General features: G+C 39.9%; 1 protein-coding gene across 1 annotated transcript; it reads left to right on the forward strand.

The window, feature by feature from the left end:
* Positions 1-1,060: 1,060 nt before the first annotated feature.
* Positions 1,061-15,144, forward strand: fscn2b (fascin actin-bundling protein 2b, retinal). The gene is made up of 8 exons (XM_030122405.1): positions 1,061-1,338; positions 1,466-2,303; positions 2,612-2,710; positions 3,389-4,115; positions 11,400-11,556; positions 12,013-12,134; positions 12,226-12,393; positions 14,166-15,144. The coding sequence occupies exons 3-8, from the start codon at positions 2,618-2,620 to the stop codon at positions 14,369-14,371; spliced, it is 1,473 nt and encodes a 490-aa protein (XP_029978265.1). The 5' UTR covers positions 1,061-1,338; positions 1,466-2,303; positions 2,612-2,617; the 3' UTR covers positions 14,372-15,144.
* Positions 15,145-16,237: the final 1,093 nt, after the last annotated feature.

The raw sequence follows: 16,237 nt of genomic DNA on the forward strand, positions 1-16,237 counted from the left end.
AACAGTGTCTTACAAAATTTGAACTATGACCCTCAAAGTAAAGTGATGATCCAATTGCCCCATTAAATCCAATAACAACCAAAGGAGACGTTTCTGTTAAATCCAGAAAAAGAAAATTTTTTACATTGTCTCTCCAACAGTTATGACAAAACCTACATAAAAATTTATCTCAGCATGTTAACTGAGTCTCCTATCTATCACGGTGAAAGTATTTTGTTGATTTGAGGTACATCCTGTGGCTGACAAACCTCTGCTTGTGGGCTATCGTCGACCAGCCTCAGTTCGATTTGGCTGATGATAACTGTCACTTAGTCAAATTGATCAGATGAAAGCGATACTCAGGTGTACAGATGTGTTCAGCTGAAATCAATTGTTTACATGAATGATTAAGTTACAGGTGTAGTTTTGTGAGCCTGAGTTGTTTCCACCGACATTGAAACACTTCGCCAATGGGTAAAAGCAGCAGCATTTAAAATGTTTTAAATACTTAAGAGGGTGATTTAATTTTCTGTGGACAAGTCTGTCTTTTTACAAATTCTAATGCTTTACAACTACTACCTCACTGGTATTAAGACTTGTTGCATCAAAATTTGTAAAATCAGGGAGTTATTCTGCCCTTTGTGTCTGGTAAATGTGTTATTTCTGTTTGTTTAGTGTTGAAAAAGCCCAGGGAACAATTCATTATCTGTCTTTGTGGCATGCGCTGTTAAGTTTAGTTTTCTTGAAGCCCAGCAATCAAAGTGTGGGTCAAGAGAAGTAAACCTCTGGGTGGGTGGTGTTTATTATGAACTTTGAGGTCCTCCATTGACTTTAAGGGTGGTGTGTATGATGATGACATGCACACTGCTGTGGGTCAATGAGTCTATACGCATGCTTTTATCCACTGACAAGTTTGTGTGTGTGTGTGTGTGTGTGTGTGTGTGTGTGTGCGTGTGCGTGTGTGTGGTAGAGGATCGGGGAGGGTAGAGCTGTAGATTAGCCAGGTTGGAATGATTGGGTTGAGGATTAGATGGATTCAGGAAGAGACACGTCTGTTTACTCTGCAAAGAAGACTTATAATAGGCTGATTGGCAAGCTTGATTACATGCACACACATGTGCACACACACGCATTATACTTTTGTGCTTGCTGCACACACATTCATTCAGAAGCCCATATGTTGATTGGCTTGTTATTGTTGCCTTTACAACACCTGCTATCTCCTCTCCATTTGCTTGTCTGTCTATATTCAGTTGTAAAGTCTGACTCCCTCAGCTCCACAGACACATTTCCCATTAGGACTGACCTGGAGAGCTTGCAATCAGAGAAGGTGTGTAACCAAACCCCCGGCACAGGCAGGTAAGGAGAGCTGCACTCAGGCAACTACCCCAAAGGCATGGGGAGTGCTCTGGTTACCTGATGTGGTGTGTGTACGAATGTGTGTGTGTTTGCATTGTTTCTACTTACCTGTCTTTATATGTCACAGAAAGAGCCGAAGAGCAGAGCTCCGAATAAAGCACAGAGGCAGAGAAAGGCAGGATTATACACATGGCAGGTTAGAGAAAGGCAGCAAGAAAGAGGGAGAGGATGGGAGGAAAAAGCGACAGAGAGAGGCTTAAGATTGCAGAGGCAAGCACCTTTTGTTACTGAGTTCAGTTTGCGATGGAGGGCTTATGTTTAGGCAAAGACTGAAGGAGTCCTTTAATGCTCTACCATAAAATTTGCAGGACCGTTGAGGATGTTCTTCTTCACTGATCAAATCTTCATCTAACAGACCAGGAACCTGGGTTTCAAAAAAGAAGAGGAAGGTCAGAGTCTGAGTGGAACTAAAAGAAGAGGCAAAAAAGCCAAGGAAGTTTTGTGTGGGGTAACCAAATGATTTACCCTTCAAGGTGAATAAAAAGTGAAGCAAGAAATGGAGTGAGGCTGGACAAGAGAACGCTGTTCAACAGGAGAGAGAGCGAGAGAGAGAATAAGCTGCAGAAGTGGAGATAAGCAGTCTACGCACAAAATTAGTCTACAGAGAAAGAAAGGCTGACGCCAAATTCCGGACTGAAGAGAGATCAAGGCTGACTCAAGTCTTTGCTGCCTCTAACCTGATTAAGGAGAAGAGAGGTACTGGTGGAAGGGGGTGCTAGGAGACCTGATCAACAGAACGTGAGAGCTTGCAAGAGAAGAAGAAGAAGAAAAAAAAGGGACAGAAGGGAAAAGAAGGGAGAGAGTGGGAGAGAATTACAAGAGGACGCCTGGTGAAAGAAGCCTCTTAAATCTGGGAGCTGGAATAAGAGCCACAGAAACTGCAAAGAGGAAGCCACAAAACCACAGTAAGTAAATTAGGAGGCTGTGTGGCTGGAAAAATGTGTAATGAAGCCATGGGCGGGGGAAGTGCTTGGGAGTGCTTTATATACTGTACCTTAATGAATCGATTTCCTGTCTTTAGGACTTTTGCATTCCATCATTCTCCATGACATCACCTCCTTACGCCTCCCCTTCCCTAAAAAAATATCCTCCACTTTTTATGTATATTATTTTCCTCTCTGTGCTATATCAAGTCTGTTTACCTTCACTACTTCTATTTTCATCCCATAACTTGTTCTCCTTCTGTTCTGTTTATTTATTTATTTTGCTGCAGGTGAAGATGCCTGCTAATGGGAACCGTCCCTTGAAGTTACAATTTGGTTTAATCAACCATGAGGGTCGCTACCTCACTGCTGAGGCCTTTGGCTTCAAGGTAAAAACATCAGATATGAAATGATGTGTGTAACATACCTCTCTGATTGTAGATGCCCTGCCTCTGTGGAGAAGCTCAGGTGCCCTTAAGGCTGATGTTGGGGGTGTGCAGGTATTTGATGGAGATTAAATGTAGAACTGGGTCAGGGTTAAGGTTTGGAGACACCAGAGACAGGACAAACTCAAAGTCAACTAGTTTCCAAAACAGCTGACCAGCATGCAGGTCTAAACTTTCACACGGATGTTCCTCACGTGATAGAAAAGGTCAATGATGAATGTAAAATTGAACATGGCCTTGTTAATGTTACTCAAGGATGAATTACTGAACTCCAGGACCAAAGGAATATTTTCCTATAAGTTTGAGTTTATATAGCAGAACTTGTGTCCTGAATTGAATTGAGCACATATACATTCACAAAGTGGAGCAGGTTACCTTTCAAATAAGGCCTTATACATTTATTTTATGACAGTTACAGTTCATCTGTTACAAACCTTCTTTAGAAATGGAACTAAAAGCAAAAATGATGTTAGTGCAGTTAAAAGGTGGACTCCAGGGAATTTGATGGTCTCTAGTCTGTGTCCCTTGCTGGTGTTGTTTCTCTGTTTGACTGTTTATCTACATCTGTTCTTAAATGGCTAGTATCTAATGATGAAAACATTCACATTCCCTGTCTCCTAGGTGAATGCATCAGCTCCAAGCCTCAAGAAGAAGCAGATTTGGACTCTAGAGCAGGACTCCCAGGACACTCAGGTTGTCTACTTGCGTAGCCACCTTGGCCGTTACCTTGCCTCTGACAAGGATGGAAAGGTGACCTGTGAGGCTGACGGACATAACTCAGACTGCCGTTTTCTCATTGTGGCTCAGTCCGATGGCCGCTGGGCCCTGCAGTCTGAGCAGTACCTCCGCTTCTTTGGAGGTTCTCGTGATTACCTGTCCTGCTTTGCACAGATAATTACTGATACTGAGCTGTGGGCAATGCATCTGGCTTTACACCCACACGCCAACTTGCTATCTGTGGCCCGTAAGCGTTATGCCCACCTCTCTTTGGAGGATGGGGAGATTGCTGTGGATCTGAACATTCCCTGGGGCGTGGCAGCACTTCTGACTCTAGTCTACCTGGATGGGAAGTACTGCCTAAAGACGTGTGACAGCCGCTTCCTCAGCAATGATGGGAAGCTCTTGGTGCAGAGTGGAAGAGCTACAGCATACACATTAGAGCTAAAGTGTGGGAAAATTGCCTTTAAAGACTGTGAGGGGAAGTACTTGTCTCCTATGGGGCCGACAGGTACCTTAAGGTCTGGACGCTGCTCAAAACCAGGCAAAGAAGAACTGTTTGACCTAGAGGAGAGCCACCCACAGGTGGTTCTGACAGCAGCCAATGGGCGATATGTCTCCATAAGACAAGGTAGGGAAACACACAGGCACTAGGTAGTGGTGAATCCAAAATATATTCTGGTCGTTTGGTACGTCCCTAAATTATTACAGAGAAGTTAAAGGTCTGATTAGATGGGCCAAAGCTGACCTTAGGCACCAATGAGAGTGGTCACACGAGCCTTCAGCTGATTTAGCTGCCCTACTAACATACATAATGAAGCAGAGGACCGACGACTACTACAGGTACTACAGTTACCACTAGTAGCCTAAATACAGTCATACTGTGCACTGATACATCACCAGGAAACTGAGTTAACAATTCACAGGAAGTACATTAACTAGTTGGAATGCTGAATATGCATGATCTTAAGAATCAGCTGCTCTCCACTGATTGACAGCTGATAGTACATGCATTGTAATTATGGGTAATGTAGTCTGCACATCAACTTGGCATGACACTGTATTATTGGATCTTTCCAAGATAACAAGACAGATACAGCTCAGACTATCTGCCTCATCTTGGAGACCTGAGATGAATACACCATTTCTCTTGCGGCACTGCTAACAGATTTTGCTTATTAAATTTTTGCCACTGATTAGTCAGATGGGGAATTTATTGTGCCCATATTTTAGAAATCAATTTTTTCAACAATTTTACTTTAAAAAAAGGTGTTGTTATAGGGAATATAAACTTAAAATACAGTTTTCCCCCGGCTATAAGAAACAACAAATTTTATAGACATGTTGAGAAAACAAAGCATTGTTTTCTTATGTTTTGCTAAATATTCTATCATAAGTGGCATTCTGAAAGTGCCCTTTTATTCCCTCTCAAATGTACCTCCTGGATTTGTTAGTAATAGTGTTAACAATCTATACTTTCCCCCCTGGGCTTATTGAAACAGCTGCTTGTAACCTATATGTTGTACAGTAATGCTGTGTTGATACTATATTATGTATTTACTCCTGTATCTTCTGACAGAGCTGTTGGGGAGCGTTATTTGATCAGCATGCAGGCATGGCTGTAGACTACTACAGTGATAGAGTACACCTGCTCCCCACTGGCTTCAAAGTTATTTCTTCTGAAAAACAAGTCCTCAGTTCTTTGATCAGTGTAAAAACTAACAATTGTAATAGTGAGGTTCAAATTTCATCGTAATCAGAAATGAACCGTAGGTGGTTGCCAAAAGTTTTACTTGTTCAAAATGGTTTGCTGGTCTGATTTGAAACTGGATTTGGGGTAGATTAGCATACACCAACAGTGCTTGTCAGCATACTTGGCCATGACGCCGTTCGCAGGCTGCAGATTCTTGTCTGCAGGGTCGAGTTACTCCATCTCTGGGTGCTGTAACTGAATCTGTCCCTACTCATTGTTCCTGGTTAGCAGTGGGAGCTGCAGGCAGAAACCAAATGACTGGGAGCTCTAGAAACTGATTAGTCTATGGGATAAAGAGATAAGGTTGAGCTAAATCACATATAATCCTTATGTTTTATCCAAATGTACACAGTTGTGCATGGGCATTTTCACATGCAGAAACACTTGCAGCATGCTCACATTTTTCTGTTATTCTGGCTCCTCCTTTCTCCCTTTCCCTTCTTACACTTGTTTGGCACAAACAAAAGCTTTATCTTTCCTCAACACACTCACCCACACACAACCATAGTGTCCTGCTGCGGTGAGTGGTGAGGTGAGGTGTGTTGAATTATTAATGCACTTGGCCCCTGTTCCTGGAAGGCGAGGGGGAGTCTTCTTTCAGAAACCCAAGCTGCCTCTCACCTGGGGCCAAAGCTTCTGCCCCACTGAGTCCCTTAATCTAACCCACTAACCCTAGCCCCAGTCAGAGTGCTGCTGGAAATCAAGGAAATGCACTGCAACACAGAAGGAAATAAAAAAAAGGTGCCAACCAAACTTGGTGATAGATAAAAGAAATATAATTCATCTTGGAGTCAAAAACTGAACAGTAACAGGAAAACAGACTGTAGTATGTTTGCAGCCCATCATTCAATATGATTAAAGAGGAGTGTGGAAAACAGAGGGGAAGGGAGGATGGAAGCAAGGGAGGACCCTCAAAGGACTTTAGAAAAGATAGACATATGTGTTGAAACAGGTGGGCTTTTCATCCTCCTTAATGTCACCTGTCTCTTCACTCATAAATTAGCACCTTTGTTTATGCTCCATTTAGTGCAGAGCACTCATGTTGGCCACTTAGCAAATGATAACATATATAGCTTCCAAGGGACATATGCAGTAAGTGGGTCAGTATATATATAAAAAAAATCCTCTGTCTAGATAATACAGTACATGTGTAGAAGTCTGTGTACAAAGCTGCTCAGCGTTGTGTTTTCTATATGCTGTGAGTTCCATGCAGTGTGTGTGCTTCTGTTAACTTTAGCAGCTCTTGTAGATCTCTCGTGTCTCTCATCACCTCCCTGTGTTTGTCAGGTCCAAGTGGTGCACTCTGACCCAAAAGTGAAAAAGAGACGATACTCCAAAGACACATACTTTCCATTAACACGCGTGGGGAACACACGTGCGGACACGCACACAGACATACATGATGCATGTGGGACGATGCACACACACAAACACAAACATCTTAGAAACAGATGAGCATAAAATGAACAAAAAATATGCTAAAAAACAGCAGTTGCAGTTGTGATAGGTAAAGGAATTGGGGAAAAGAAAGAAAAAGAAGAAAATGAGGGACAGGGGGATAGTGGCATCAGCTATCCATTAATAATAGATGTCAGAGCCATGCATCGTTGATGGATTAGTTAAGCCTGCTCCACTTGCAGGCTGCAGGTAGGACAACACCAGAAAGTGGAGCTGGATCTGAGGTCTGATCCAAACTGTGGCAGGAGTAATGTTTGTGTGTGTCTGTACAGATGCACAGTTATCAGTGATCATGGCTATGATGACAACATCTTATTTTGTATGCTTCACCAACTGGTGGGCCAAAGATGGTCATCAACACAGCTATTGATATCCTCAGATTGCTGGCTTGGATTTCAGCGTATCCAATCTCTTTCTCCTCCTGTCCTCTGGTCCCTTTCTCTTCCTCCATCCTTCTCTCCTTCCTCCATCTCCACCTCTCTCATCTATCAGAAAGCAGGCTGCGAGGTCCCAGCTGAGCCCCGTCTGAAGATCATTTCTGGGTTGAATTAGTGTGAAATGGACACGTGGAATAGATAGACAAAGCATGACATTGAATCGGGATGAGAGAGAATGAGAGTGATAAGCCCCAGGCATAAGTGCAGAATGGGGGAGGCAGAAACGTATGCTTCAAATGCACTGAAGATCAATGATAATTTAACCAGTCATACAACCTTATGATACCGAGTTTATCAGGTGTGAATAAGATGTGATTAAAGCGTCCTGGTAGCTTAGTTACCATGACATCTTTGTCACACGTTGGTATCTATGTTTCTATGGGAAGAAATCAAAATATAAACAAAAAGCCTCAGAGGTAACACAAAGGGAATATAAGACTGCCCCAAAATGGTTTTGTTCAATCTTTTTCTATCACAAAAACTGTGGAAAACCAGTCCCCATCAGACTGGTGTGTGTATCTATGTGGGATTATGCAAATCTAATATACATGCATATGTCTCAAAGCAGACTGAAACCACTGCATGATATATTTGTGAATCAAAATGATGTGAAGTCACCACCACATACCACCATAGAGGCTTATATTGTCAAGGTTTTTGTCCCTTTTATTATACAAATATATAGTGCACTTTTGCTCTGATTTATATGTTGGACAAATGAAAGCTCAGAAAACTGAATGTAAATGAGCCATGTGTTAGCTTTATATTCATTCATTTATTTGTTATTTATATCACAGTGACTAGTATCATTAAATTTAGTTCTTAACTTGTCAAGTATTTCCAAAAAGCTATAAAATCAGTCTAAGTCAGTGCTCTTATCTGTCATTATTAAAGTCTACTCAATATCATACACACTTAACAGGAGCAGGTGTTTTCCCACTGTTTTTTTTTTTTTTTTTTTAATTTAAAGGAGTTGGATTCAACTTAACAGCTGTTGAAAACTACCTTCACTTTGTATTGTTAAGTATATGTTACATATATTAACTAAGTGGTGATCAGACCCCATCTCCCTTACTATTGTGTGACACTGTCATTCCCCAAATAGGTCATAGAACTGTTTTCATTGGTAACTGAACAGAATGAAATGCTTAATTTTAATATGTTATATAAATGAATTATTTATTTATTGGTTAAAATAGAAGAGATCTGAAAAAATGATCAGTCTCTGGCTCAGAGCGATGCTTTCAAGTCCAGTCGGGTCAAGCGTTACTGTAAGTCAGTATCACACATATTTACAAGCTATACATAAAATTATACTTAGCCATAAAAGCACAAAATTTTGAATGAAACATATAAAGCAGAATAATCTAGATAAAAAAATGTTTTGAAAACCAAGGGAAGCTCAAATCCTTTTTACATATATGTATGTTCAAGGCTACAACATAACAAAATGGAGGATGGCCAACTATTGGGATGTTACATAAACCATTATGTTGTACCGTAGTAACTCACAGGCTGTGCTGCCTCTGAAACCTGCCAATAGATGATATCCACTTGACGTCACCACCCCCGGGACCCCGCCTCAGTCGCCATATTGAGGTTCAAATTTATCTGCTGACCTATGTATATCTGACGACGTATATGCCCCAACCCTACAAGGGGCATTATCAACAGAGAGTGTACAATAACATTCAGAGGGATTAAATTAATACGGTACCTTGTACAAAATGATCACAACAAATCCTTGTGTGTCTGGTTGGCTCAAAGTTTTTCCTGTTTATCCTGGCTATGAATAAAGAATTGGTTAGAAACCTAGCATGCACTTCCATAATTATTAATAAGATGATGTTTACATTAATTAGTGTAGAAGAAGATATTACCTTAACAATAATCTAAGGTACTAAAAAAAACTAGTTATTGGTTCAGACAAAACACTTTAATTTTATTTTGAAAAATATAAATGATTTAAAGAGTGACACATGAAATCCTCCTCAGACTGACAATGACAAACGATCTCTCTGTTGTACACATCTACATATTTCTTGTATTTACATGTATAGTACATGTACACGTAAGTCTGGTCCGAAAAGTCTTTATCCCAGAGTTCAAAGCGCCCAGGCTGGGTGCGAACTGTCTCATGCTCCAAACATCCAGGGTCCGAAAAGACCTGCTCCCGTGAATGGCACAGGTGTTAACCATTGTCCTTCTGTACAGTGGAGCGGCTGTGGGTCATAGTTTGAACAAAGCACACATACATACAAAGGCAAGCACAGTCAACTACGCATTTGTTTGCCCCTCAACATGGCAGAGACTGACCTAGTGCCCCGGATGTGTGACGTCAGTGAATACCATCTATTCACCAGCTTGCAACACATGGGAAAACTGACAAGCAAGCTAATTATCTGACCTAAGAATTTACACAACATAAGGAATAATAATGGCACAAACTATTATAGAGGTCAAATTCACACCACACAAATGTTACTGAAGTAGTTTTTGTGACATGATGAGTGCTAAAAGCTAACAGGCTTTATACATATACAGAGTGTCCCAAAAAATGTATACACACTTTAAATAATTGTAAAGTAGGTGTTTATTCAAATTCATTTAATTTTCAAAATGTAATAGAATTTACAAACATCATTTTATTGTTTTGTCACTGCCTGTTCTCAAACTGACATTCGTTCTGGTCCAGACACTGCTGACAATGTGAAGCAATGGAATTACACACATCACGAAACAATTCCCTTGGTAATTGCGCACATTCACGTTCAATGGCTACTCTCAGTTCAGTGACTGTTGCAGGTCTCACAGTGTAGACTTTGTCTTTTAGGTATCCCCATAAAAAAAGTCTAGTGGTGTGAGGTTTGGTGAACGCAGAGGGTATTCAACGAAACCCCTCCGTCCAATCCACCTGTTTGGCAAGTTCACCAGACCTCACACCGCTAGACTTTTTTTTTATTGTTGTTTGTTTTTATTGTTTAGTGTGATCCAAAAAAATTAATGATATTCTTACATTAAACAAGTGTATTTACTCAGTGTTTTGAAAAATGTAGCTGTTGCATCTGTGATGAATTTTTCTGAATTTGGGTCAATGAGACAGACAAATTTCTTTTTTTGCTCCCGTGCTGAAAAGTTCTGGCATGTGTTAAGAGATAGTTTTAAGACATCTCTGTCAGACAGAGGATTGCTACTTGTTGATGAAAATAAAATATCACTTTAAATATCAGTACACTTAATGTTTTCTGATTTTTCAGGCTTCACTGAATGTCTGCCCTATAGGATGCTAATACAGCATGTTCTTCTTATCTGCCCTCATTCATGGCTGTGTTGGCTTAAGGGTTGAGAGGGGTGGGTAATTATCTGTGCATCCCGCTAAGTGTGACCATGAAATCCTCTGGTCTTTTCCTGTTTTTTTTTTTTCTTTCTTTCTTTTATTGAAGGGGGGATTGAGGAATTGGACTGGTAGTGCTCAAAAGCTGATTATATCAGAGCCCCACTGTGAAGAGGGCAGATAGGCAGGGCCTAAGGTGGGGTGACTGGGGTGGGCGGTGGAGGTGGGGGGTAGAGGGGGTCAGGGGTAAAGAGGGAGTGAGACAAGGGAAGGGAGGAATGTAGAGTAGGATGACCAGAAAAGAGAGAGAGAGGGGGAGGAGACACATAGATTGGTGTTGTTAAAGGATTACAACAATAGATATTCTGGGATCCATCTAATTCAGGATTTAGCTTTCTGCAATCTGTCATTTGTCTTTCTTTACAATAAGTGTTATGGATAGATATTTTTCTACCCTGTATGACTTTGTTATATTAATGGTCCAGTATTAGCCCTGAGGAAGATACACACTTGCCATGTCAGATCACAGGTACGGTTTAGATGAAACCACTTAAAAACAACCCTAACATCCCCAGATCTGACATGATTACCAGCTCTTCCATGCAATGCCAAGCTCCATATAATAAAACAACCTCATTAGCAAAGTGCTTTGTCACTTGTGTCTTTGTCACTACTTTGCTGGATTTTTACTTTCAGCAGAATCTTTTTGGGATAAATAAAACCAAGAGGTGCAAATTTGGAAATGAGTTAAAGCTGACTTTTTTTTTTAGAACCTAATAGATATTAAATATATCACTTCGACTGAAATGGAAAATGACCGTCACTAAAAAACTAAAGCAAATAAATCAGCACTCGATGGGCCTTAGAAACAAAAAATGTAAGTTTTTACACTGAATAACTGCTGACAGAACACGTTTGCTATGCTTTTACCAGGAGTAAGCCTCGCAGCCAATCAAGAAGATGAGACAGACATGGAGACGTTTCAGATGGAGATTGACAAGGAAACCAAAAAGTGCACATTCCGCACCAGCCAAGGGAACTACTGGGCTCTGGTGGCCCATGGAGGGATCCAGAGCACCGCCACTGAAGTGTGAGTAAAAGCTCTGATATCATGGTGAAAGGACTATATTTCATACTTTAGATGTGCATTTCCCTCCAGCACAAACTGCGACTGAAAATGAATGGATGTGCTTTTCCAAACTGAACTGTTTCTGTTTGGCACTCTTAGCATATCTGCAGCTTCTGTTTCAGTTTACACACACACTCCTGAATCCTTGGACCAGGAAAACAAAGGGAATGAAACGTCTGGAAGTACAGAACCAAATATTCATTTGCCTACACACAATTACAAAATTGTAGTCATCAGTGTTTGCACTTCTGCACTATGGAAGCCACAGCTCAGTTAGAAATGTAACCTCTGCCACATTGTGACTGGCTCTCTGGTAGTTTCCAATCATGAAAAGAATCAATTAAATCTCAAGTATCTCAGAATATCTCAAGGCAAGAACAATTTTTTCCATCTTTCTTGTGATGTCCACAACTGCAGGTCAGCAAACACCCTGTTTTCAGTGGAGTGGCTTGGCCAGAAGGTGGCAGTGAAAGCCAGCAATGGAAAATACATCTGCACCAAGAAGAATGGCCAGCTCCTCGCAGTCAGTGACTCCGTGGGTAAGAGTCCATTTTTGTTTCCCTCATCTTTCATCCGTCATGCTCACTCTGATGCAGTTTCCATTATCTTGGTGCTGTTGTCTTTTGTTAGGTGAGGATGAGCAGCTCAGTCTGAAGCTGATCAACAGACCCATGCTGATCCTGAGAGGAGAAAATGGATTCATCTGCCACCACAAGAACTCCAACACCCTGGATGCCAGCAGATCTGTCTATGACATTTTCACCCTGCAACATAGTAATGGAGCCTATCAAATTAAAGGTCAGGAAGAAACACTCAAACATATGGAAAGACTAAAACTGATGACTGAAAACCAATGTTTTTTATGAGATTAAAATACTTACATCACTTTTTACACTGTACAGTTGTACCCCAGATGTAGGTTTGAAGTTACACACTTTAAAGGTCTCTGAGTGTGTGAAAGCTGCATAAACCTGAAATTAAACATTCTATGAAAATGCACATTGCAAAAAATCTTAGTCTGAATGCATTTTGCCAAAGAGTGTAGAAAGTCTAAATTAAGAATAGAATAGAATAGAATAGAATAGAATAGAATAGAATAGAATAGAATAAGCTTTATTGTCACTGCAAAAAGCCATTGTACAGTGCAATGAAATTTGGCTTTATGTTCTGTATGGTGCTCAAGTAAAATACACACATCAATTACAAACAGTCAAGAATAAAAATATAGGTAGAGAACAGTCAAGTAAAAAACAAAAACAAGTGGTGTCAGGCACAACAAACCCCGCCCCTCACATGTATTGTAGCTTATTTTGGCATCAATCCAGCTGATGTCATCATCTCTATGCATGTGCTGATGTCAATTTATCAATTGCCTCTATATATACATATACACAGCACATGTGCTGAGTTTGAAATAAATTGAAAGAAAATTGTATTTATAGACATTTGACATTTTGCCCATTATTAGTAAACTGGAGAAGAGTTATAAAAAATTTTAAATTTGACCTACTGTTCCCAAAATGTAATCATATCTATTCTGGATCACTGGCAATCTATAAACCCAATTTGGTATGAACTGAAGCAATAGTTTTGCTGCTAGAGTGTTAACAAACAAAGAAACAAACAAGTGGTGCCAGGCACAATAAGCCCCACCCCCGCACTTATTGTTGCTTATTTTGGCATCAATCCAGCTGATGTCATCACGTCCATGCATGTGCAGATGTCAGCATATCAATTGGCTCTATATATTGCCAAGTTTGAAGTAAATTGAAACAAATTTGATGTTTTTATGGACATTTGAAATGTCGCCCATTATAAGTAAATGGGACCAAAAAATTTTTTAAAAAAATTTATAAAACATTTGAACTTTGACCTACTTTTTCCAAAATCTAATCACATCTATTCTGGGTCACTGGCAATATCTAAAACCAATTTGGTGTGAATTCAACCAATAGTTCTGCTGCTAGAGTATTAACAAAGAAACAAACCAAACCAAAAACCATGCCCCTTGCCTCTCCTTCAAGGGGCGGGGTTAAAACCCGGTACACACACACATACAAAAATAAATTCAGTGTCAAATGTGCTGAATATACAGGTGACAGTGATGACTATTATGTTAAGAAAGAACCCTTACCTCTCATGAGCTGAAAATACATTCCAATTCCTTGAATCTTTAAATTTTTTACCGCACCATAGATGGAGACTTTTTTTTGAGAAATTGGCCATCTTCATCCCATCTTCAGACTTATGAGACTAAAGTTTTTCTGGATGATGCCTTTTCACATCATATTGTTATTCCATGTTTTTATGTGAGTATTAGCCCTATATTACCTCAACAACTTTTTATAAGTGTGCTTCAGCCTACATATGAGGAATAGATGTGTATTCACAAATGAAATGAAAAAACATGAAATATATTGTATGTTTTTCTGTCTACAATGAGATAGAATTCAAAGTAAAATCACTGCTTTTGTTGTACACTGCTGACCTCATCTGTAGCTGAGAAGTACAACACATCAGCACAATCACACTTTTTCTGTATGTGACTTGTTGTTTTCCACTTCTTCCAGGTGTGGATGGAAGGTTCTGGTATGTGAACAGTGCTGGCCTGGTGTGCTCAGACGGTGAAGTCCCTGAGGATTTCACCATTGAGCTCCTGGAGCACCGCCGCCTCGCTATTCGTGGTAAGAATGGCAAATACCTGCGTGGAGACCAAGGAGGGACGCTGAAGGGAGACGGACTCAGCCTGAACAACTCGGCCCTGTGGGAGTATTAATAAAGCCAGAACAGTCAGGCCTGACTCTGACTCCTCTCAAAGTCAACACCGACCACCAACAGAGGATCAGAATCAGTGCTGTTTTTTTTTAACTCTAAAGCTTTGTGGGTGGTTCGACAGCAACAAGGTGCAGCTTCAGTTGACTTTCCTGTTGCATCTGAGGACTCCAACAGAACAGACTCCAGCACATGAAGAACTAACCATCAGCCAAGAAAAGTCTTAATGAAGTTTTAAAAAGTTGAGTCAGTATTTCTATCTCAGCAAAATAGGTGTGAATGTACCTTAGAGTTTTTGTGTTGTTCCATTTTGTTCATTAGCAGAAACATTACTAGATTTCCCTGTGTAATATGTCACTGCATCATTATGATCTCCAGCTCTCCTCTTTATCCTCACTTGTATCTTCCTACCCTCCTCAAAGCTATTACATGAGTGAGGCAATGACAAAAGTGTCACTGCTCCAGTCAGAAGTACAGTGAATTAGGGTGCCATTTGAGAACGACATAGTTAACATTACAAGTGAGGTCACCACTCTCAGAGCAGTCATTAGCATGGTGCTGCTGTCCCAAAATGCTTTTTGGCAGCTGAGGTGATTGAGTTTCAAGTCATCGCCTGTAGACACGGTACAAAACTGTAAGCGAGACCCATGTGCGGTAGTAGCAGTACTGATGTGATCCGACCTGCAGCTAGAAATAAGTGAATTTTTATTTGATCCTGACATTTCTTATTTCTTTTGTGAACCCAGAAATAAAAAATAAAAGAGTAATGGCTCACTATATCTTGTTTGAGGAATGTTTTATTTCCAATTTTAAAGTTTACATCATAATTGTTTGCATTCATCCATATTTAAAGGGTCCAAAGGTAAATATAGGACACAAATTGTAAATATATATTCCTCCAACATATTTATAATTACGTTGTATTTACATCTGGATTAGAGATAGACTAATGAAGCTGTGCTATCATTGGCTGATGACTAAAAGTTTTAAACTTCTAAACCAGGGAAGACTGGAAAAACAGAGCTCAGACAGTAAAAATAGATCCCACTTAGTCTTTTTTTTTTTTTTTTAAACAATTAGTTTAACCTTCACTTCCACATTTATCAATTAATTACTTTGAGTGTGATGGTCAGTAATTGAAAGGCATTCATTAGACTTAGATGTTCATTTTAACAGTTATTCTGTTTCTAATAAAGTGAAAGATGATGAATTTCAAACATCATGATGCTTCAAATTATAATTTTTTTTAAGAAACAGAGTGGTTAATCAGCACCAAAGGCAAAATGTTGACTTTTGAGAGAAAATAAAACCTCAGTTCCATTCTTATTATTCATGCTGTGATTTAGGTTTTATTTACTTAGTGATTACATTCAACAGTTATCTGCTTTCTAATTTCAGACCCCTTGTTTCTGACATGCATAATGTGAATAGAAACCTGCTTGAGGGGGAGGGGTAAAATTGAAATCAGAAAATTTTCACTGTGAAATTATTTTATCAGTCTTTAAAAATCCTTTATCAGTCAAGCTCTACTTATGTCATACACAAGCAAAAAAAAAAAAAAAAAAAACCTGTCCCCACCTGGATTTAACTACACAAATAAGTTAAACAACCATCAGTTTGGTAGAGGGCATGAAGACTGGACTGTTTGGAAGAAGTCATGTGGTCTGAAGAGTCCAGACTGACCCTGTTCCTGCACTAGACTGGTCTAGACCTGAACCCCATTGAGAATCTTTGGGATGTGATGCAGAAGATTTTACACAGCGATTCGATTCTCCTGTTGTCAATACAACATCTTGGCTTAAGGTTAATGCAGCTACAGACAGAAATACATTCATTGTGACATTGCATAACTATTGTGAGACATAAACAA

This window comes from Sphaeramia orbicularis, chromosome 19, assembly GCF_902148855.1.
Source record: "Sphaeramia orbicularis chromosome 19, fSphaOr1.1, whole genome shotgun sequence".
Taxonomy (NCBI): Eukaryota; Metazoa; Chordata; class Actinopteri; order Kurtiformes; family Apogonidae; genus Sphaeramia; species Sphaeramia orbicularis.